General features: G+C 32.9%; 1 protein-coding gene across 1 annotated transcript in view; it reads right to left on the reverse strand.

Moving 5' to 3' along the window:
- The window catches only part of LOC132757506 (uncharacterized), a 40,247-nt gene extending 26,008 nt beyond the window's left edge, over positions 1 to 14,239 (reverse strand). Inside the window, exons 1-4 of the mRNA XM_060748812.1 lie at positions 13,917 to 14,239; positions 11,368 to 11,614; positions 10,185 to 10,366; positions 9,892 to 10,063 (exon numbers count right to left, since the gene is read on the reverse strand). Of these exons, the coding sequence (XP_060604795.1) occupies positions 9,892 to 10,063; positions 10,185 to 10,366; positions 11,368 to 11,614; positions 13,917 to 13,964 (649 nt within the window). The 5' untranslated portion in view covers positions 13,965 to 14,239. The remainder of the gene's footprint in view (positions 1 to 9,891; positions 10,064 to 10,184; positions 10,367 to 11,367; positions 11,615 to 13,916) is intronic.
- Between the last annotated feature and the right edge of the window lie 12,184 nt (positions 14,240 to 26,423).

A 26,423-nucleotide genomic window follows, 5' to 3' on the forward strand; every position in this document is an offset into this window, starting at 1 on the left:
AACATCATTTTAGTTATTGGTAACAGTTGTAAATACAGTTGCAGAGCATGTAACTTGTAAGTTGTTTAATTAGTGAAACAGAGCTTTTTGTATCAAGAAATTCGAAAATTTACCAAGCAAATAACACTGGCTACAGACTTATACAGATCACAAACAAAATAGGCCATGGTTATGACAGTGACAACTATAAGTACATGTACTTAATCAACTCATTAATCTTTCTATATGATTACAATACATTACCCGTAATAAGTTTATCTGGATATTAATATTTAATACTACCGGAAAATACTGGTATCTTGAAAATTTTATAAGACAGTTTATCAATAATGTCACTTTTATCTATAAAATTGTGTAATATACCGAAGCTGTTTGCAGCCATGTAAATTTGTCTTTTTGTCTTGCAGCATCTTCTTTCAACTTTAAGACATGAAATTATTACCATGACAATGCCAAATATCTTAAATGGTTTTGTCCATCTTTTACTCTGGATATAACCTTTTATTACATTTAGAGAAATTTTTAAAATTGAAATAATTAATAACATGTATATGAAGTGACGGAATAGCAAATATTGCAGACCATATTCTGATGGCACAGATGTGACGTTTTTGTCTGCACTGGTCACATGGGTAGAATTAGTTGCCACAAGCAGACATAGGGTTGCAACCAAATGGCTCAAAAAAGTCACCATAGGTTTACAGACTGATAAAAGCTGTCAGCTAGCAGAACTGTGCTCTGGACCTAGATGTATGAATATACAAAGGAAAATGTTTCATAGTTCATCATGACTCATATTCTTTCATTTCACATTCAAAATCCATGTCAGTTTTATGGTTTATAGAAATTAAGTGACTTTCAATGCCACTTAAATTTAATGTAAGACTTTTGGAAAAGTGACTTCCATATATTGATCAAAAAAACATAATGTAGTATTTTCTGTTTAAAGTGAACACTTTCAGAAAATTTTAAATATTGCTGTGGGCAAAGACAATATAATTGTCACAGCTATCATTTATAGAATGGAAATATATATGCACATGTACATGTATTATAGAAATGATGCCAATCTGACCTGCTGTTGCACTGCACAAATACAATCATTTCCTAATTTTCCTACACATTTTATATCTATAACTTTATATTAGATCTTCTGTAGTAAATTGCCATTTGCAACTTTATTGGCATATCAAATGCAGACCAATTACAGTAGGTTTCATAAATTAAACGATATAATATTTCACAATCCATATATAATATAATATAACCTGATCTTATCCTTTAAAGCTTACTCCCACACAAAATGGGTCTAAAAACATCAACATATTTGTTTACAGTTATTAAATATGCATAGAAGTAAAAGTTGCAGTTGTTTTGTTGTTGTTGTTTCACTTGACACAGATATAAACAACCCTTTTTATCACAACTGTGAACATGTTGTGAGTTAGGAAAGCTTGATGCTGGTAGAACTTACTATATAAATGTCAGTTTTAAACCAATTTACAGTGATAAACATGTATGTTCTTCTTTATTGTCCATTTTCTATGATTTTCTAGCGACTTGGGAGGAAAAATGGTATTCTTCAATGATGGTGCACAGAACATACAGGACAAACATCATGATAGTTATTGCAGCGAAAGAATGGTCAACAACTCCTTCTGCCTCCCAAGCCACCAGATCTAAACATCATCGAATGTGGGATGCATTGAACAGGCATGTGAGAAAGCAACCAGTATAGCCCCTCGCAATTTTGCTGGAACTCAAGCAAGCCCTTGTTCAGGAATGGAGAAGTATTCCCTAAACCTTCATGAGAAACAACATCATTTCCATGAGACAGAGGTGTTAACACATTGTTAAAAATCATGGGAGGACATACAACATATAATAACCAATTAAAACATAGATTTAGTGTGATTCAGAGATTATTCATTTTGTAACGATTTTTACAACCATTCTGTGATTTTTCATTTTACTGTAGCCTACAATGTATTTGTTTTGTTATTTTTATTTCTATTTGCTTGTCAATGAAATAAGATTCTAAGTTGTAAGTATGAAATGTTGAAATTTGTATGGTCCAAATTTGAACAAAATCCGTCCACAAATAACCAATTTATACAGAAAAATGTGAGTGTTGGTTATAGTATTATACGTGCCTCTGAGTGTATTTCAATAAAAAAAAATATGCTTGTGCATTTTATTTTTTGCATTACAGGTAATGTGCACAACCTTCAATGTGATAAATTAATAAATATTCTCACAATCTTTATGACATTTTGCAATTTTAATGCAAAATATAACTGCATTTACAACTTATACTAGCATATTAAAGAAGCTATTTTTGCATATTTATTTTGACAAGCTGAATGTAATTTCTATGCATAAATAAATGCATTCATAAACAATTACAAGAGGGCCATGATGGCCCTGATGGCCCTGAGGTCGCTCACCTGTATATAGCCCCCCCCCCCCCCCCCCCCCCCCCCGGGCCAATTTTTACCCAAGGGCTTTAATTTGAACAGACTTGGTAGACACCCATAAGAAGATGTTTCATGTTAAACATCTAAGTTCTAGCTCATTGGGTTTTTTAAAAGAAGATTTTTTAAGTTTTTACTATACACATATAGTTAAAAACAATGACACCCCTGGGGCAGGGCCAGTTTTGACCCCCGGGCTTTTATTTGAACAAACTTTGTAGATATTTACTTAAAGATGTTTCATGTATAATATCTAAACTCAAGCTATTTGGGTTTTTTCAAAGAAGATTTTTAAGTTTTTGCTATACACATATAAGGAAAATCAATGACCCCCTGGGGCGGGGCCAGTTTTGACCCCAGGGTTTTATTTGAACGTACTTGGTAGACACCCATTAGAACATGTTTCATGCTAAATATCTTAGCTCTAGCTCTTTGAGTTCTTTAAAAGAAGATTTTTTAAGTTTTTACTATATGCATATAGGGGAAAATCAATGACCCCCTGGGGCGGGCCAATTTTGACCCCAGGGCTTTTATTTGAACAAACTTGGTAGACACTCATTAGAAGATGTTTCATGCTAAATATCTTAGCTCTAGCTCTTTGGTTCTTTAAGAGAAGATTTTTTAAGTTTTTACTATATGCATATAGGGAAAATTTATGACCCCCTGGGACGGGGCCAATTTTGACCCCAGGGCTTTTATTTGAACAAACTTGGTAGACATTCACTAGAAGATGTTTCATGCCAAATATTTAAGCTCTAGCTCTTAGGGTTCTTTAAAAGAAGATTTTTTAAGTTTTTACTATATGCATATAGGGAAAATCAATGACCCCCCGGGGCGGGGCCAATTTTGACCCCAGGGCTTTTATTTGAACAAACTTGGTAGACACTCAGTAGAAGATGTTTCATGCCAAATAGCTTAGCTCTAGCTCTTTGGGTTCTTTAAAAGAAGATTTTTTAACTTTTTAATATATGCATATAGGGAAAATCAATGACCCCCTGGGGCGGGGCCAATTTTGACCCTAGGGCTTTTATTTGAACAAACTTGGTAGACACTCATTAGAAGATGTTTCATGCCAAATATCTAAGCTCTAGCTCTTACGGTTCTTTAAAAGAAGATATTTAAAGATTTTTCTTTCGGTTGCCATGGCAACCAGAGTTCTGCATGAAATGGAATTCTTTGAACAATCTTGATAGAGCTTCATACAAAGAGTATTCCTGCCAAGTTTCATTAACATTGGCCTTGCGGTATCATAGAAGATGTCCTTAGAATATTTAAAATGTGGACGGACGACGGACGCCATTTGGTTGGCCATCCTTAAAGCTCACCTGCACTTTGTGCAAGGTGAGCTAAAAAGCCATTGCCTGGCAGGGAGCCACACTTTACTTTTTTACATTTTTTTGTGACGTACGTCAAACACATCAGAGGAAGAATATTATAATAGTAAGAGTATTCCTACAAAACATAATTTTCTTGTAACAAATAAAATTCTAATTTAATATTTGACCTTGTAGGTCAAGGTCAATTAAAGGTCAAGTCACATATGAATCTATCATCATGTCAGTTTTGTTATATATGTGTTCCTTTGTCCAAGAATAAATCAAATTTAGTAATAAATTATAAATAATATGACAATTTACGCATTAATTTCAATAATTTGACCTTGATCATCGGGTAAAGGTCAATTTAATAAAGGTTAAGATTGAGAAGAATTATATATGGTACTGCAGGCTGGCCTGAGATTTTACCAGTGACATTGACATTCAAATTTATAGTCATTATTAGTGATGGAAATCAGATGAAATTTGTCCCAATCGATCATTGGTTCAATTGGATGGGACATAATTGTTAACTTTTCGATTAAAGTCGTGTTAAAAAGAAATAGGGAAGAAACATTTCTTCCCAAGGCAATTGATTATATTCAGTAATATGAACTTCATTTAACACTTTTCAACACAGGTTTAACCCTATATACATGTAATTATAATTTTACAAAATAGATTTTAATTTTCCAATGGATGTCAAATAATAACATTCACATCACATTATATTACTATTGTTTACATCACGTATTGATCCTATATAACTCCAAATTGTCTCTGAGATAATTTTTTTGCAATCGGAGAGGTGTTCCTAAAAGAAAATTACCGTCAGAATTAATTCCCTTTGACACTTTAACATTTTTGACGACGTCGCGGAACAAATTTTTGTGAATTGATTATTGTCGCTTTACATAACAGTAACTGATTATCGGCGACTTGCGACAATCGGAACATCACTAGTCATTATTACTTTGAAATGATTGTAGTGGAACCCTCAGGACTAGTCATCAAGGTCAAATGATTGGAATTTGTTTCAGTACATTGTCAGCTCCATGAATTATCTCAAGAATGAGCGGGCACGCACCTAGATATAAACATCAAACTTCCATAAATAAGCTAAATGGTTTCCTCCAATGAAAGAATTCAAAGTACATGTATCAGGCAGGATTCAAACTCATACTGTGGTTAGGACCAAGTGATTCAGACACTCAGTATATAACCTAAGAGATTTGTTAAATAAACATTAATAATATGTTAAACAGATATTAAAATCTGTATAAAGTGTGATCCCTCACAACAAAATTACATGAAGATTGCAGACTCTGTTTGATAGAGTCTGATAATGAAAAGGTACATTAATGTCTCTCACACCCCAGTGGCACCGGCCTAAGATACTAAAAGACACCCATGATAAATATTAAGACAAAAATACCCAAGCAATGTAGTGACTGATCTATCAATTTTGTTTGAGCTTTTGTCGATAACTTCTGTGAAAGAAACTGTTTTTGTTTTTTTCTGTTTTACATATCTTTTATTGCTTGATTTATTTGTTAATTTCCTTTTACATGGAAACTTCTCTTGTTCAATAAACAACCGAGATGTGGAGATACACTATAGTTAACTGATATAACCCAATAAATCTTTAATTGAATGAGTGTAATATGGTAAATAAGCAACACAAATAGCAGTTGAAAATTCAGAAACACATTAAAAAGCAAAGTCATGAAAAAACAAGACTACATGTCAATATTCAATGAACGGTAAGCAAAAATCCTCAGCGTTATATGAATTGGTGGTGGGTGGGGTAATGCAGTAATTTTATCAAACCTTGCTATAATGTGGTTAAAATGAGCGTTAAAACAGGGTTGCAGCATACTTGAATGATCACTAAGTCATGTTTAAAAAAAAACCCAGTAAATCACTACATGGCCCTTTAAGCTCACCATAATCATCAGATAAAGCATAAGCCTCATCGTCAGGATGTGTGAAATGACATTTAACTCTGTATAGTCTACACACGGGCAGCAACAAATAATACTCAGTGTAGACCAAGATTAGCTGGCATACTGATGCCATCTGAGTATGGTTTGCACTGTTTGCTATTCAGTCAGTTGATGTCCATATTTTGAAAAATTTCATACAGATGTCATAAATGCTTTCATCTGGTTTGAATAATAATTTAAGAAGGGCAAGTATTTTCAGCAATTTAAGCATGCTTACTTTCTCAAAGGATTCAATGGAATCTCTGTCATATTTTGATATAATTTATGTGATAAAACTTTAAACTATCAAAAACCAATGTAATTTGCATGTTACAATATCAACTGGTGCATGAAAATAATGTTATTAAGGCCAAAACATTAATTTACTTTGAATTTCATCACATAAATTGAATAATTTTTGACATGTCAAGTTATTTCAAAATAAAAATTAATACATTTTGTATTTAAGACTTTATCCTGTGGTCTTTATATAAACTGCCTATGTTTTCTTATGTTGCATACTATATGATTAAAATAATTTGAGCATGATGCATGTATAAATAATTTTAAACATAAATAAAATCTGCAACTACTTCAGATTCACACAGTCATGTTTATATAACACTTGCAAATAATTACAAGACATTAAAAAGGGTTAAAATAGAGCACTCATAAATTTAAACAAAAACTGGTGTTCAAAAATGATTTTGCAAGCATGAGTTGACAAATTTTACACGCTGACATTTAATAGCTATAACAGCGTCACAAAACCATCTTAGACATCTGATGCCACATAAATAATAAAGCAACGGCAATGTTAATTTCTTACATTAAATGTATATCTTAATTTAGTTTTGTATTATATATATATCAAATTCAAACATAAAATTTGTTGTACAATCAAGTTTTTTTAAAATTAAAATAAGGTGCTTTATAACGTAAAGAAACACTGGTTATACTGGTTTTATTGCATGCTTTTCGGTGGTTTATAGAAATATATCAGTGATATAAAAATGGTAATTTCACTGTTTGAAACAGTGAAATTACCACTTTGATAATTTCACTGTTTTGAATTTAAGCCCCTTACGTTATTTCAGTAAAATACCAGCGTGCACAGTACTGGGAACCAACTTAATGACGTGACGTCGTAAATGACGTCACGTTATATTATTATTTGGCACGCTTTTCATTCAGTATTAGGTTAAATGTCTTTTTAAAACGTTTCTTTGCATATATAACTAGAAATGTGTCCATAGGACACGGGTGCCCCCACCGCGCCACTGTTCTGTCAATCTTTTTACTAAGTCAAGGGAAATAACTCTACAAATACTGGATAAATCCACAAGCGAAACCCCAGGTGCAAATCTAAAATATGCTGAGCAACCTGCCCATAAGGTTTAATAACTATGTCAAATCCTTTTTGAGAAACTAAGTGAAGGGCAATTACTCTAAAAATACTTAATAAATCCAGACGAAAATACCTGGTGCACAACTGCACATGCTGATCAATATTCCTGTAAAGTTTCATGACTCTAGGTCAAATACTTTTTGAGCTACGAGCGACACATGTTGAAAATTGCCAAATTTTACTAACTCAAGGGCAATAACTCTGAAAATACTAAAAATATCCAGACGAAAATACCCAGGTGCACAACTACACATGCTGATCAACATTCCTGTAAAGTTTCATGACTCTAGGTCAAATACTTTTTGAGTTACGTGCGACACAAGTTGAAAATTGCAAAATTTTACTAATTCAAGGGCAATAACTATGAAAATACTAAAAATATCCAGACGAAAATACCCAGGTGCACAACTACACATGCTGATCAACATTCCTGTAAAGTTTCATGACTCTAGGTCAAATAATTTTTGAGTTACATGCGACACAAGTTGAAAATTGCAAAATTTTACTACGTCAAGGGCAATAACTCTGAAAATACTAAAAATATCCAGACGAAAATACCCAGGTGCACAACTACACATGCTGATCAACATTCCTGTAAAGTTTCATGACTCTAGGTCAAATACTTTTTGAGTTACATGCGACACAAGTTGAAAATTGCAAAATTTAACTAAGTCAAGGGCAATAACTCTGAAAATACTAAAAATATCCAGACGAAAATACCCAGGTGCACAACTACACATGCTGATCAACATTCCTGTAAAGTTTCATGACTCTAGGTCAAATACTTTTTGAGTTACGTGCGACACAAAAGTGAACGGACGGACGGACGGACGGAAGGACGGACGGACAGACGGACGGACGGATGGACGGACGGACAAGGGTAAATCTAAATGCCCGCCACTAACGTGGGGGCACAATAAAAAGAAAATTTGTTTAGTTTAGTGTAAGATTGAAATATATTTCACCTTGTGAACACCAAAAGTTCATATTTCACTCGTGGCTGCGCCACTCGTGAAATATACCTTTTGGTGCTCACTTGGTGAAATATATTCCGATCTTACACTGAACTAAACAAATATCCTCTATATACTTACTATTGTGTCACTATCAATTAGAAAACACATAATGAATTTTTGTTAGAGAATAATGAGATAATTTCTTTAGTATTTTCTAAATGGTCTGGCTTTATACTGGAGGCAAAGGCTAATCATATTTATCCTGCTACTCTCTTTATTATCAGCTGGATAAAGCCTTGCCGGATAAACTTATCTATCTCCATTCATTACATCATATAATAATAATGGCGAAAAGTAATGAATGATACCATTTAAATAACCTTACAATTTGATCAAAGTAGACAAAAGCAGGATAAATCAAATACATAGTTGATGTCGGGATAGGATAAGGTTTATCCGGTTTGCTGCGAAACTGAATCTTGGCTTGCTAATACTCGCCAAGATACACTTTCTCGCTCACCGGATAATTCTTCTTCATCCTGAAATCAACCATGGATGTATTCTCTATTTCTATTCCATCAGAGAAACTTTTCTTTTAAAGCTTTTTAAGCTAATCTCTTAGTCCTCAATTTTCCATAATTTACTTTACCTTTTGAAGACTGTTATTATAATCACTTTATACATGTAAGCTAAATTTTCATTTCTGAAGTAAATCGATAAGGAGCAAATTTTTTCTCTTGGTTTTCGTCTAATTACAATTTAATCAAGCAGAAACTGGAAAACAACATAGTTTGACCAATTATCTTGCAACTTTAGTAATCAATTGCAGTCACAGACAATTTGATAAATCAATAGAGAATTAGGGGAAAAAACAAGAACACAGAAAATTACCTAAATGTAACTAATGTGGAATCCCAACTGAAATAAGTACAGTCGACTCTCGTTATCTCGAAGTCATCGGGACCGTCTTAAAAATATCGAGATAACGAAATGTCGAGATAAACATATTAGCGTTTTTATAAGGCAGAAACTTATTTTTACAAAAAACATGTGCATACCTTATGTCAAATAAACTATGATTTTAAAGCTGTTGCACCTCACTTAGATTGTTTTTTATAGATTCCATTGAATTGACACAATTTTCCCAATATTTCCTGTAATTGTTGTACTCAAAAATGAGATGAAGTGTAGTTTGAACAACGTGAAAAAGGCCCAGTGCCTAATCATTTAATACAACAATCAAGCATCAAATTTTATCAATTCTGAAAAGATAAATTTTTCTTCTAAAAACTTAGAAACAAGAACAAGAACAATTTTTTTTGGTGTGTGGTTTTAAGGCACACATGTACTGTAATGGTCATACATCCTGTTATAATCCTTACTGTGGGGTGTTTCATTCTTTCATGTGGGGAAGTTGCCCAGTTAGTTACAACAATGGTTCTGCTTAGATCACATAAGTCTGTATTATAATGCATGCACAGCATCTGGAGTACTCACCTTAATCCTTAACCTGGTACATAATTATCTTAAATGGACTAGATCATCTTTCAATTTGGACAAAATGATTCATCAGTTTTAGGGAATAGAATACAGTACAGAGCAAGATCAGACAACTCTGTCCCATGGATACAAGAAGCAGTTGGTGCCAAAAAGCAGTTAAGGGGTAAATTATGTAAGATGTAGAAAAATGCCAAAACTATAACCTTATGGCTGTAAGTATCACTTAAAATTAAATAAAAAACTTTAATCTACCTGGTCCATTTAGAGTAAAGTTACTGATGGCAAGAGTTGCAGCTTTGAGGATTTCGGGATCTGAAGATTTCAGCAGGGCTACGAGGGGTGCTGCCAGGGCATTTGTTATTGGTATTTGCACTGAAATGTAAAATGATGATTTTATCATTATTATTTCAAAGTGACTGTTTCTCTATTGTAACTTTCAAATATATCACATACTAAATCATTGACCAAAATTTTTCCCTTCAGGCTTTATTTTTTAGTTGTATAAATGAATAGAATAACAGGCTATTGTCTTTTCTTATCCTTGCCATCATTTTGGCCTCGGATAACATTGATGTTAACAGATTGCGATCAGTATTTTCTCCCTCACTCCTAAATGAAATATTAAGGTCGTTTGTGGAAAAAGTTGTAACACAGAATGTCTCCATGAAATAATTTTGTTTTGGTTTAACGGCACATTGACACATAACTGGCGATACTGCACCAAACCCTATAATTGTTAACATAAGATTATTAAGGTTAATAACAAGGGTATAAAATGAGTTAGTTAAATCTTAGAATACAGGAATATTAACACACTGCTTTTTTAGAAGGGTTTTTAATTGTTTTGTTACCATTTTTTGCATACGTCATTCCCTATTAAGGAAATATACAAACATATTTTTTTCATACAGGCATTTTGGAAGAATTCTACATTAAAATTCAAATAATGATTTTTGCAACATATAAAATACAAAGTAGCTTTATACACTTAAAGGAATGCCAGTTGACATTGAACATTGCTATATTTAAAAGGGAAAAGGGTAAAACCCTCTTTAACATTAAACAATATTTTTATATCCACATATAAACTTACTTTTTTTACTGATTTTCGGAAAGAAACACTTGCAGCTGATTTTCTGGGGTTCCCCAATTGTAGAGGAAAGTAAGAAGCCGAGTCACGAAAAAGATTTTTCAATCCATTAAGGTTTCCCTTTTTTCCTCGCAAAAACAATAATAACGTACATACAAAACACTTAATATAATAGCAAATTCAATTAATTTGTATCTCTTGCAGATTTTAAAAAACTTAAAAAAGCAAATTCAATTAATTTGTATCTCTTGCAGAATTTTCTTCAAAAAGATTTGGCTGATGTAGATAAATTGCTGTATTATCTTTATCAGAACTAGGGTCTAATATACAATTAGAAGATTTTCTGTCTTTCATTTTATGAGTCATAAAAGTTTTACCCAAAACTTCAGTAAAATGATTATTCTATGACGTTTTTATTTTATTTCTGCTTTAATAATAATAGTGAGTTGTCAAGCAACATACAATTTAACAGACAAATATATTACGCACACAATATGGCAACCGTGAGTCTTAATCAATTTTTTTGTTGATATTTGATCATACACAAGTCATAGCCAATTAACAATTTTCAAACAAACAAATAAATAAATTAAATTAAGCTTGATGCATGGATCAGTCTGATGAAAATTGTTACCTACCATCTTCTAAATACAGTAGTAGATTTTGAACAGCCTGTCTTTCATTGTCCATCAAAACAGAACTAAACTCAGAATCTCCGTTGAACGTACTTGACCTCCGGCTTGAGCTGTTGCCAGGGTAACACCCGCAGGTCACACAACATAAACAACACTCTAGAATCCTCTTTAGAAGTTTGATTATCTCATCAATAGGATCCGGCTTCGGGCGTTCAATCTTAATTTCAAACTTCTCCATGACTGCAGATGTCTGAAATAACATTATATAAAAATATGTTCCTATTCAGTTCGGATGATTAGATTATAAACGTTTAACCACAACAGTATGGTTCACTCATATTTATTAACTTTCATTAAAATCAATTCTCAATGTACCAATTTCAAAAGAAATTACAATCTGGAAAAATAAAAAAGAACTAATAAGTTCATCCAAGTGTGTTTTATTATCCTTCTTTGTACATAATTGCTTTATAACTGCTTTATAATTATTTCATGCCTCATTAAAATGTATACTAAATTGGTTACAATTATATACTGACTGAACAAGTTCTGAGAAAATATAAACAAAAAATAACACACTTTTACAGCGTTTCAGTACTATAGCCCCTGTATATCAATGGTATTGAACTTATAATGTTTAATGGTGTTTTTTTTCTCACCATTTACTATGATTGTTTAACATGACATATCCCTGTGGGTTACTTGTTTTAATTAATTATTCAGATAACTATCTCAAAATGATTTGTGCATAAAGCTGACACCCTTGAGCTGGCAAATTTTGTGAAGTACTGAGTAATTGCTTAAAAAAAAATTACATAAAACTGAAAATTTTATCACTATATTTTTTGAAGATTCTAAAGCTGCAATTTAAAACAGCTGACCTTATGTAATCTCTTTTCAATAAGACTTTTGAATCTTCAGAAATATTTCTCGACCTTGATATTTTCATTGTCTGATACCTTTCATTTAGCTATGAAATTATATCTTATTATTTCTGCTATAAACTGACTCTGTTTCGAATTTTAAGCAATGACAATTGTCATAATAGAGTAATTATTTTACTGGGCCATTACTGCACACCCATATTTCCTGACCAAACTTAATAGAACAAATGTTCGCAGGAAAATAAAGTTCAAGGTGTCTTTTAGTTCCCTTAAAACTGTCGTTTGATTCCTTATAAATGGGTTGATTAGGATTCCCCTTACAATAACAATGGTCTGTACATAGAGTTCCAGTAAAATAACAATGGTCTGGTACAGTTAGAGTTCTCTTAAAATAACAATAAGTCTGTACAGTAGAGTTCTTCTTAAAATAACAATAGTCTGTACAGTAGAGTTCCCTTAAATAACAATGGTCTGTTCAGAAGAGTTCCCTTAAAATAACAATGGTCTGTACAGTAGAGTTCTCTTAAAATAACAATAGTCTGTACAGTAGAGTTCCCTTAAAATAACAATGGTCCTGTACAGTAGAGGGTTCCCTTAAAATAACAATGGTCTGTACAGTAGAGTTCCCTTAAAATAACAATGGTCTGTACAGTAGAGTTCCTTAAAAATAACAATGGTCTGTACAGTAGAGTTCTCTTAAAATAACAATGGTCTGTACAGTAGAGTTTTCCCTTAAATATAACAATGGTCTGTCACAGTAGAGTTCCGCTTAAAATAACAATGGTCTGTACAGTAGAGTTCCCTTAAAATAACAATGGTCTGTACAGTAGAGTTCCCTTAAAATAACGATGGTCTGTACAGTAGAGTTCCCTTAAAATAACAATGGTCTGTACAGTAGAGTTCCCTTAAAATAACAATGGTCTGTACAGTAGATTTCCCTTAAAATAACAATGGTCTGTACAGTAGAGTTCCCTTAAAATAACAATGGTCGTGTACAGTAGAGTTCCCTTAAAATAACAATGGTCTGTACAGTAGAGTTCCCTTAAAAATAAAGTCTGTACAGTTAGAGTTCCCTTAAAATAACAATGGTCTGTACAGTAGAGTTCTCTTAAAATAACAATGGTCTGTACAGTAGAGTTCTTCTTAAAATAACAATGGTCTGTACAGTAGAGTTTCTCTTAAAATAACAATGGTCTGTACAGTAGAGTTCCCTTAAAATAACGATGGTCTGTACAGAAGAGTTCCCTTAAAATAAATTAACTATTTATAGTTCAATGTTCAATATGATTCCCTTAAAATAAAAATGGTCTATTTATAGTTCAATGTTCAATAGGATTCCCTTAAAATAACAATGGTCTATTTATAGTTCAATGTTCAATATGATTCCCTTAAAATAACAATGGTCTATTTATAGTTCAATGTTCAATATGATTCCCTTAAAATAACAATGGTCTATTTATAGTTCAATGTTCAATATGATTCCCTTAAAATAACAATGGTCTATTTATAGTTCAATGTTCAATAGGATTCCCTTAAAATAACAATGGTCTATTCAAAGTTTAATTGCAATTATAATACGACACTTAAACTTAACACTTATATAGTGGGGGCTTAAAAGTTAAAACCATACTTTATATTATTACAATATACCATTAGACTAAAACTTACATCATCTTCTTCAAATATGTCACCTTTTTTGTGAAAATGTGCAGCCATATTTTAATTCATTAATATTCCAAACACGTTTATCACAAAGAGAATTGTATAAGTACTACATTCATTAAAACTAATGTTTTGAAAATCCAACAATCCAGTTGAAAGAAACTCTTCTCTTCTATTGAACACTTCTTACACTCTATTATAGCTAACTGTTTTATACTGCAACAAGAAATCCTGCCTGTGTCAGGAAATATCTATAATCTATAACTTTACAAACATGCTTTTATAAACCCGTCAAAGGGTATTGTACCAGGTTGTAGAAACGAGAGTGATGTTAGGAGACCTAAATCAAACAAGAGTCAAAATGTGGCAGAATGGCCCAGTGGTAACAACACACTGGATTAGTAATCTAATGATCGCTAGCTGCTTGAGTTCAAACCCCATCAGGGGCAAGTTTTTGTTTTGTTGAGAAAGAAACTTTACACTCATAACTAGGTACTGGTTGGTTCCAGGAAGGAATTTGAAAGTGTGTCAATAAGCTTATAGCTTCCTATATAATCAAACTAAAATAAATTCTGTATAAACCAAAATGTGCTAGATGTCACATAAAAAGCTCACGTCAGATTAATGCACAGTCATATAAAGTCAGAAATGAGCAGGAATCCTAACCATTAACCTGTTGAATTTGTGTAAACCAAAAATGTTGCAGACTCATTTTGATTGGTTTTGTTCTGGATTGGTTGACAGCATGAAGTAAACAAACATTTGCGCTTACCCATCTCAGGAACCAAAAGTGGTCGGTCTTTGCCACCAGTATAGTGTAAGCCAGATCAGCCTGCACTATAACATCCATGCAGTTTGATCAGGCTCTTATAATACTGGCAGACAAATTTTTGCATCAAAATGTCTATGACTAAGTCACAGTAAAATGTAACCTTTTTTAAACAAATGCTTATTTTCCATGCCAAGTCAATGAAACTTGACTTACAAAACTCTTAAATGGTAGATGTCAAGTTGACTTGAACCACAAAGTCAAAAGCTTATAAATTCTTTTTACCAGGAGATTTCAATTTAGTTAAATAGTATAGTTACGGTACCACTTACAAATTATGCTAATCCTCAAAAATGGTAGATGTCAAGTTAAATAGAACCAATGTTATGTGATGATGTAAGCCAAGACAAGCTGTGACAGTCTGCCACCAGTCAATATTCTGTTTTATAACATAACTTACAGGGGTTCAATGGAACACTTGTACTTAAATGGTGAAAGAAAGGAGAATTTCTTGTAGCATAAAACAAGCTGTGACACTCAGACCAGTTATAAAAACAAACTTCTTCCCAGCTGATTTCCTTCACCTCATGTGCGAATTGGCTTTTGTTGTTTGTTGGTTTTTTTTGTCATATTTTAATCAATTTTATTTTGACAGATCTGTAATAAATAAGTTATTTAAATTTACAACCCAAAGTTTTCTTAGGTAAAGCTACATTGTAACCAGTGCTAATGATCCAGGGAATTTTTTTGGCTGATTTTATAGCCGTTATTGGGTCATATTCCCAATTGAAAATAGTATATTATTTTCCCAATCCACAGGAAATAATTCCCAATTGAAAGTTACAAAATTTTTAACAAAACACCACTGAAATTCCCAATACCATGGGTTTAGGTCATGTTCCCAAAATCCTGGAAAAAATCCCTGAATGATCAAACATTTCATCTGCTAATTTTGTCAATTACATGTACAGTGTCAAGCTCAAAATTTTCTTGACATAAAACTCTTTATGTGCTCCGACTGAAGCTATTTATGTGCTTCAACTAAAGGTCATTATGTGCTTGAATTAAAGGTCATTAAAGCTCAAAATGTTACAATGTGGTAAGCAAGAGCTTAATAATTTATATTATCAGATACCCATGCTGATTTTGCGACTCCTTAAAAACAATATTGCACAGCTTTAAATAATTTATAATATGCTAAATCAGCCAAAGCAGCATTTTCATGTGAAAAGAAAATCCTTAAAATGGGCTAGAGGTTTGGCCCAATAACAACCCTAGCTAGATATGTAATTGCAATGAAAATGAACAATTCAGTAACTTATTGTCCGTAAATAATAAATATCTAAAAGGACATTCAATGGGAAAAAAACAACAACACAAAATTCACCATTTCTTGACAAATATATATTCAATTACACCAGCAAGTGTAGACATCTATTAATAATGCATAATAGCAATTCTGCTTTTAATGTACATGTAGTTCAAGTAATTTGCCTGATCTACATTTATTTCTTTCCATTTTTTTATAAAAAAACACTGGTACTTAAGCTATATAGCTGTAAAAGCTTTAATTTGGAGACATAATCACATAAAATTGGTAGCCCAAGAAAAGAGCTTCATTCATAAAGGTGGAGAGATGTGGCCAAGTGGCTCTAGGTTCGAGCCACGCTTAGGCCTCTATGGATTCTTCTGGTGAGAAAACTATCCAGCTAGGTTACAGAACATTGGTGGTTCTACTCAGGTTCCCGTTTGTGCCTGAAGTAATGTACAGAGGGGCACCTCAGGTCTTCCTCCACTAATAAAGCTGTAGTCACCATATGACCCATACTGTGTTGGTGCAACGTTAAACCCAGTCAAAAAAAATTTCTTCATAAGGTTTAAAGCAGTTTAGTTAAATCAAATAATATTCCATATTCAGATATTGACAAAAATCTGGACTACAAATCTTGGCAACTTTATGCTCTTAGTCCAAAAGTCAATGGAATACCGGTAGCCACCCTGAGTGATACTACCAAAAATTAAGCATGTCATTTTTGAAATATATTCTAAGGGTTTAACCAAATCATGACCAGTGTTAAAGTATACCTTATATCGAATTCAATCATTTTAAAATTTCAGGTACATATCGTAATGTTGTAGATCAGAGGATTATATTAGTCTTCAGATTAAGAGTTGTTACAATACCAAGGAACTATATATATGACAAAACCAACATAATGGGTTTGCGACCAGCATGGATCCAGACCAGCCTACGCATCCGCGCAGTCTGATCAGGATCCATGCTGTTCGCTTACCAACCCCATAACAAGTAGAGAAACTGATAGCGAACAGCATGGATCCTGATCAGACTGCGCAGGCTGGTCTGGATCCATGCTGGTCGCAAACCCATTATGTTGGTTGTGTCGTGACGCAGCTCATATGTATCATATACTGCTCTTGGAATTTGTTAAGTTTTTGTCTCTTGCTACAAGAACAAAGTCTTTTGTCTTAGAGAAATACAACAACTAATTATAGCATTTCCTAAAACTCCCTATTGACTAATTTCCCCAGTTTTTGTCTGTATCTTTAAACCTTATCATAAAATTAAACAAAAGATATAAGACCACGAAGTTTTATCACCTCTTTATGGGGGGATAAAGAAATCGGAGGCCTCCATATTGATTTAAGAGAATACAGTAACAGACCCTCGCTAGTGAGAACACAAAAAGTCTCTCTTGGTTTTGCAGTAATTTGATAGATTGATTAAATGAAGAAGAAAAACGGGAGAAAATGCTTGTCGGTAGATAAATTAGTCCTCACACTTATTTAATAAATGAAAAGTATTGAATCTGCTGAGTGGCAGGGCAAATAGTCCTATGGAAAATGGGTGTGATCCAATTTATAAAGACGGTGAAAATTAATTTTTCACAGTGTCAGACTTGAGGTATATTTTGTTTCCTGGTAACAGAATTATGTTGTTACGAAGCCATAATTCTCTTCCTATATAAAATTACACAGCACTTTCTTCCATTTTTGTGAACATCATAAGTTATCATCAAAACCTTCACAGACCTAAAGTGAGCCTATAAAATCTAACGTGTTGAGAAAATTTTAAAGTACATGCACAATGTATCTGATGAAACTGAACCATTGACGTTCGTAAACATAATTATTCTGCCATGGATTTTCTGTTTCCTGATTTTCACAAGATTTTTTCTTTCATTTCATCAGGTAAACTGTTATACCATTTAATCCACTGACACCAATGAGTTGCTTAACCTCAATTCTTAAAATGGACTAGTTTCCTAAATTTGGAGTTGCCCATTTATAGTTCCTGGGGGATTGCAACTTCAAATTTAAACTCTTATAAAATTAGCAGCCTGGATGTACTTTAATTTGTAACGAGAAATCTGGTATCAAAACTTGTCTATAATTTTATGTTCCAGTACTTTATTTTAGTGCAAGAAAAAAGAATTCTTTGTCCTTAAAAGAAATTATTGATTGTATAAATTGTCATGATAATCATCATTATATTGACCTCAATTGGTAGGACAAATTGTGTCCTTTTATCCTTTAAGGCAATATCTCATATATCCTGGCTGGTCAATGACCTCAATTTAGGTATTATATCACTTGTTGTCAGGCAAGCTTATCATATATAGACGTCTGAATCAATGTTTTTTTCTGTAATTTTTTCTCTCTGTAGTTTGAAACTTTTGTTTATACTGTGCTCCTCTTAGTTCACGGTACTTAAAGCTTTGAAGTAAGAAAGAAAACAACACATAAAACTTAATTACAAAAATTGTCATAAGCTGTAACATATATGTATTTTCTACTGTATGACACAAGGAAACAACAATATATTTAGTCAAAATCAGTTTATATGAGCCAGACGTAGACCATGTGTTGGCCGTTTTAAAAACTGTATGTCATCAATGGTCTTTTATTTCAGCTTTTTTATGTTTCAGTAAAAATTTCTACAGTCATGTTAGTTTGCATAATTTTAAATATTTAAAGTATCTTTACATTGTAACTTAACAAGAACATTTAGAAAATGATGATTGTTTCAGACGTATGCACAAATTTAACGGACTATTTCTGCTTTTTGCAGAAGTTTGTAAAATGTTGTTCTGTTTTATGTAAAAATGTATAGATTTAAAATATTTTACACAAAAATTTTGTTGTTAAGGTGTTTGAATAAAATATGTCAATTCTGAACAATTTTAACACTGGTCACCTAAAAATAATTGCCATTACCGTAAAATAAGTGATGACGCGGAATTAGTGATGTTGAGTATATTACTTGCTTTTAGCTTTAAAGGCTCATTATGTTCTAGAAATGCCTTTTATTTTTAATTCTCCAAGCTTTTACTTTTGGTGTCCTTTTAAAGTTCCAAAAAAAGTTACTAATTTGCCAATTAGCTTAACCATTTATTGCTTTTGTTGCTTTTTTTGGCAATTAGTACAGTAATGGTGAATAAGTATTTTGTATGACAGTCATAAAATACTACTTTGTTAATTTTGATTTTGCTACTTTTATTACAAATAATTTCACATTCAGTTCTAACTACATCATTAGCTAATAAGCATGTAATATGCTCTAAAACCATAATGTTATAAAACCCATGCTTGCCCTTTCTAAAGAAGGAATTTTGTTTCTTGGGCATTAAATATGCCTTTGAGTAACAGTTTGTGATACTTTAATTGCAACATTATTCATTAAATGATTATGTAAAACGTTTTTAGCTTATTTGAACCACGGTTAAATATGTTTCTTTGAACCAGTTTCTCGTGACATTTGAGGAAACAATTGGATATGAACCCAGTAGGGCTTGAACACACAATGCCAGGGTTGAGAGGCAGACACCTAAAAACTACCTAAGGTAAATGCTCCCCTTATGGCAACCTATGGACAAACAGACAGACAACACCATACCAAAATATGTCCCAATTATGTTTCTTGGGGCATGTAAAACCTACAGACTGTTGATGGACAAGGATGGCCCCTATGATTTCTGATATGTAAATACAATAGCAGACACCTCTACAATAAAACCATTTATAATGTATATAACTCTGTTTTATAATCAATTTATAAGTCTTCATCCCAGACTCTTTACACTTTAAATGCTAGACTGCTATACTGAATTGCCTATGATACTTCCAGTATACTAAAATGCATTGTCAGCAACTCACACAATCTGACTCCAGAATGGCTATTCTATTATCATGATCAGGACTTTCAGTAGAAGTTTGGGAGTCATTTACTCCTTGGTTTTGGATGTGACTTCCAAAATATTATGTTATTCCTTCTTTACCTATATAAATATGACTTTCAGTGTCAGACATTTGCAATGTCATAGTTTGGATCATGCAGGGCTTCTATCAGGTTCCAAATTTTGGAACCTGATAGAAGCCCTGCATGATACTGAAATCTATCAAACTTACAAAAGATGTTAGAAATCCAAACTATGACATTGCCCATTACAGCAATTTCCTTGTACGGATCAAATCTGTGACAAGTATCTTTTATGGATAATTACTAATTAACCTTTACCTCTATCTGGTATTGATCAGTTAAGCTTCGATCAGTACATATACTAGATTGTCCAGTGAATAGTCTCTGATTAGATAAGAATTATTAACCTTTTTTTTTTCATTTTGAGATAAATCAAACAAATTGGCCCAGAAATTAGAATCCATAAAGTAAGTACGACTCGGTCATTAAAATTAAGTCATTCTAACTATAATATATATTTCTATATTTCATACAATAGTAACAAAAGCAAATACACAAAGACTGGGTTGTACTATGGGAATAGGAAATTCTTGTGTTTAAAACTTTTTCTCTTTGTTGATTCCTTATAACTAATCAAAGGACAGGTGAAAAAAGCAATTATGTTAAATAATAGATGTTTGTTCACAATTGCCTCTTGAACTGAATTTGATGAATTGAACAACTCACATGTAGTCTGAGGAAACGATAACTTTTACCTTAAACTTGCTTAATTGCTTAAAAGGACTTTTCTAATTTCCAGTATATTATACTTGGGTGGTAGCAAAGACTAGTTCCATATATTATACTGGTGGTAGCAAGACTAGTTGCAGTATATTATATTGGTGGTAGCAAAGACTAGTTCCATAAATTATACTGGTGGTAGCAAAGACTAGTTGCAGTATATTATACTGGTGGTAGCAAGACTAGTTGCAGTATATTATATTGGTGGTAGCAAAGACTAGTTCCATAAATTATACTGGTGGTAGCAAAGACTAGTTCCATATATTATACTGGTGGTAGCAAGACTAGTTGCAGTATATTATATTGGTGGTAGCAAAGACTAGTTCCATAAATTATACTGGTGGTAGCAAAGACTAGTTGCAGTATATTATACTGGTGGTAGCAAAGACTAGTTCCAGTATATTATACTGGTGGTAGCAAAGACTAGTTTCAGTATATTATACTGGTGGTAGCAAAGACTAGTTCCATATATTATACTGGTGGTAGCAAAGACTAGTTCCAGTATATTATACTGGTGGTAGCAAAGACTAGTTCCAGTATATTATACTGGTGGTAGCAAAGACTAGTTCCAGTATATTATACTGGTGGTAGCAAAGACTAGTTCCATATATTATACTGGTGGTAGCAAAGACTAGTTCCAGTATATTATACTGGTGGTAGCAAAGACTAGTTCCATATATTATACTGGTGGTAGCAAAGACTAGTTGCAGTATATTATACTGGTGGTAGCAAAGACTAGTTCCATATATTATACTGGTGGTAGCAAAGACTAGTTGCAGTATATTATACTGGTGGTAGCAAAGACTAGTTCCATATATTATACTGGTGGTAGCAAAGACTAGTTCCATATATTATACTGGTGGTAGCAAGACTAGTTGCAGTATATTTTACTGGTGGTAGCAAAGACTAGTTCCATATATTATACTGGTGGTAGCAAAGACTAGTTGCAGTATATTATACTGGTAGTAGCAAAGAGTGAAAGACTAGTTCCATATATTATACTGGTGGTAGCAAAGACTAGTTCCATATATTATACTGGTTGTAGCAAAGACTAGTTCCATATATTATACTGGTGGTAGCAAAGACTAGTTGCAGTATATTATACTGGTGGTAGCAAAGACTAGTTCCATATATTATACTGGTGGTAGCAAAGACTAGTTGCAGTATATTATACTGGTGGTAGCAAAGACTAGTTCCATATATTATACTGGTGGTAGCAAGACTAATTCCATATATTATACTGGTGGTAGCAAAGACTAGTTCCATATATTATACTGGTGGTAGCAAAGACTAGTTCCATATATATTTTACTGGTGGTAGCAAAGACTAGTTCCATATATTATACTGGTGGTAGCAAAGACTAGTTCCATATATTTTACTGGTGGTAGCAAATAAAGACTAGTTCCATATATTATACTGGTGGTAGCAAAGACTAGTTTCATATATTATACTGGTGGTAGCAAAGACTAGTTCCATATATTATACTGGTGGTAGCAAAGACTAGTTCCATATATTATACTGGTGGTAGCAAAGACTAGTTCCAGTATATTATACTGGTGGTAGCATAGACAAACCCCTGACCATTATCCATGGTGCCATAACAAAACCATTACATTAACCAAGCATATACATAATATATATGACTTGAACAATTTACTTTTCTTTGAGAATTAAAATCAATGATCTATCGGATAACTAGTCATACAAAAGAAATATTGAAACGGAGCTTAGATGTCCACAACTAAACATACATTAACAAGGCTATCATCTTTCTCATTCCCCTGTATCTTCTGAGGAGTGTACAGCATATGAACAATACCTAAGTACATATCTTATCAATTAGAGTGTACAAAGCCTAAAACAATTCCAAACCAGCATTCGCCGGTGCCAAAACGGCAAAAGGCGTATTTTTAATCATTGTAATAAATAAAATGGACGTCTTACCTCGCCTTCCTTCAGTCTTTTGTCCATAGTGTAAATGTGTAAAGCCAACGCTACATTAATATCAAAGATCCATTCATCTAATCCGTTCTTTCGGCAACTTCTTACATCAAATTACACATTACTGTGTACATGTATTTATTATGTAAACAAATGGGACAGATCCATTCTCCAATGAAAATCCGCAATACAAACAAGCTGACCCAATCGTGTCAAGTTTTGCATTCCATCTTATTTGGGATATCACGGATATTTTCATTTTATCCGGTTTGAGGTTCTTCTCGAGGTAGCCTAATTAATTTGGCGTGAACGGTTTGACCCATTTTACAGACTTTTTTTTTCTTACTGTCAAACCGTTAAAGACAGCGCCCGTCCAAAATTATCTCGGTGTCTCCTTGACAAGTCTAATTAGTTGGACTATTCTCGAGGGTACATGATAATTTTCTTTCAATAATTGGTTTATCATGAAATTGAAAAATGGTAAAGTGTTAATAAAAAAAAAAAAAAAAAAAAAAATCGGACAAAAAATAATGTGCAGTTTGTTTCCTCAGAGATTTATATTAATGTTGAATGTGTCTCGGATCTGTATATTTTAAAATGGAAATATAATCACGGTTTTGATATCAGAGACATATAGTAAGCCGTGATATACAATGTAATGTGTTAGCTATGTTTTAAGCACGAGCATTTTTAAAAAAAAAGTCGTTTAAAGCATTTTATCACGGACTTCAATTCCGTGATTTTATTGATGATTTTATAACAATTTGTAAACATCTTTCTATTTCATTGGCTCATGCAGACCTGGTCCCAGTGCAGACGTCTCTGGTTATAATTACAAGCTAGATGAAATATGAATTAATTTATCATATATGTACGTGCCTTGTCTGCGGTAAATTAATTTTGCATTTGAGAAAAATTCTGCAAAAGTCTCAGTCTGCTCAAGATGCCACATGTTATGTTCCGAAATTCTATTTTGTTTAGTTTAGCTATTTAATTTGTTTTTTTCTAAAGTGGCGCATTATGTTCACCTTTTCAAGTTCAAGTCGAAGAACACGAATTTATTTGGGGGCCACAAGCCGCTTTTCATGGAATGTCACCAGCGTGTCTATATATATGTTGACCGCTGTATGAACACATCTGCATATTTTCTAAATTTGTAGACGGTATATAGGTTGATAGCACTTTCCAGTACCGTCCATGAACAGAGTCTGCAACACTTTTGGACGTTCTACATGCAACCGGTTAACAGGTGTGGAAGCATTAAAACAAATTAAGAATTCGAAAATATTTTAATTTGTTGTAAAAAAATCTACCACTGGTAAGAGTCATTTAAGGAGAATAGATGACAGAAGAGATTGACAGGCACGGCTATTATAATTCAGAGCTAGTGGATTGGCACATTATTCGTAATTATTTCAAATATCAATAAATAAAATTAGAAATGTACCATTTGGATATTCTTATAGAACTTTTGTATGAAAAAAGTCGATTAGAGTTTTAAGTGATTTTATAAGAACATTTATATGATGAATAATACTAATTTATTCCAGAACAGTTTATTATCCTTTGTATATACATGTAGATATGTAGTGCTAACACTTACCAACAACAAACATTCTTGTATAATCCGTTCGTGGTTTATTATCACGTATGATAAGATAATAAATAATATCAAGATATTTTTATGGTATATTACAGACCTTTTATTTTGGACCGATACACTTTACGACTGTTATGTGTGCATCTGGGTCTGTATTCACATGTAATATAAACATTTGCACAGTTTTGTGTAACGTTTTAAGGACAAGCTAAATATGGGTAATTACCACCGGCACATGTGATGATTTACATTGAGAAAGTTAACGTCGACGTAACACAGAGTCGGCGTCGGCGTGCTTTAAGTACTACATGTACATAGTGATTTTGATCAATGTTTAGTTCAATTTTAATATGTAAATAGTTTTTGAGCTCTGATCAAAAGAAACTTTTTAATGATCATATATCTTTGTGATTTTCCTTCGTTTTCACTTAGAAAACATATCCCAGGTCATCTTAACGTCGTAGTAGACCACCAAAAATCTCCATTAGAAACTATATGGACTCTGAGATCGGTTATTTCACTGATATTCCGAATAAAGCAATTCAGTGAACTTATCTGTCATCTTTCGTAATAGCGTTTGTACTGTACATTGATTATTGCCATGATTGCTGTAATACTTAGTAACACGAAGTTTCATGAATCTAGGTCAAATACTTTTTGAGTTATGTGCGACACAAAAGAGAACGGACGGACGGAAGGATGGATGGACAAAGGTAAATCTAAATCTCCCACCCCCCTAAAGTGGGGCACAAAAAGATATAATATGAAACAAAATTATAGTATAGACACATGTCAAGACACGGCGAACATGTTTCCATGTAGTCTTTCTCATTAATATAGCCGGGCCGGTGAACGTCGGTAATAAGACATTACTACACGACAGAGTTGGACCGGAAGGTGAGAATCGGCCCGAAAAATGAATAATGGCTTAATCAGAGGTACAATTCAGCAAACATTCATGCAAGAGATGCGGGTAAAGGAAAATTGAAATTGCATCTAAAACTTCAGCCAATTATAGCTAGACCGACTATCCTACATTACATAAACATCGATCTCATTGCAAATGCTATACTGATGGAGACATCTGGGACAAAAAAAATTTTTTTGATCAAAACTTTACCCCTGCTCATCAGTTAAATAGGGTAGTATAGCTGTAAATCTGTATATTATAGTAATACACATGTACCCCATTATGGACATATCACCGTGTGTGTAGCGTTATTAAAAGGGAGACCACTACATCAGACATATATGGTATTATGCATAACAGAGTTATCTCTTACACTGACCACTTTACAAGAATTATGACATTCTATCTCTTATTCGGCAGGGGACATAAAACTAAAAGAAGTGACACCCATACAGGGCCTCATGGTCCATTTACTTATGCAAATATATATGATCCTGTAACAACTATATAAAATAACATTTAATTAAATATTATGTACATTAACATAAAATCTATACTAGTAAACTAGTTATAATACAAGCACTTAGTCATACATATAGTGCTTACCAATACTTCACATGGGCACTCATGGAGAGAATATTCAGTTATCAAAATTTTATTCACTTGTTAAATATTTGAAAAAAAAAAATTAGTTTAATCTTGGCACACATGCAAGAATGTGCACACCTGCATACACACACATTAAACCTTTACTTTAAACCCATTAAGACAGTAATTACAGTACTAGCTATTGATATCTGAACTGTAATTCTGCATAAGTGAACACTAAAAGTCACAATTCCTTCCAATACACATGTCTCTATAAATGTGGGCATGATTATTTGTATTTTCTTTAAACTAATTATGGAAAGGATTATACATTACAAAACTAATGCCTCTCTAACAAGCCTCATGGTTAAGTTGTCTGTCTCTCAATTTAGGGATTCTGGGTTTGAGCCCTAGTTAGGCTACAAACCAGGTTTTCACCTATTACTTAATTCAATCACACTGGCATTACCATAGATTGCTCTTGTTCCTGTTATGTGTTTTCAAACATACAAACAAGATAAAGGGCAAAGGCTACCCAAAATTTATCCTATCTGTGGAAGAGTAATAATAATCTTTAATGTTACATGAGGAAAATCTAATTGCTTGTAGAAACAATGTGTACATTGTATATATATATATAACCATTATGGCAGACAACAGATTATTATAGATCTACAATTGGGGGTTTAAATATAAACACAAATAAC

This window comes from Ruditapes philippinarum, unplaced genomic scaffold, assembly GCF_026571515.1.
Source record: "Ruditapes philippinarum isolate M1 unplaced genomic scaffold, ASM2657151v2 ctg1267_1_1_1_1, whole genome shotgun sequence".
Classification (NCBI taxonomy): domain Eukaryota; kingdom Metazoa; phylum Mollusca; class Bivalvia; order Venerida; family Veneridae; genus Ruditapes; species Ruditapes philippinarum.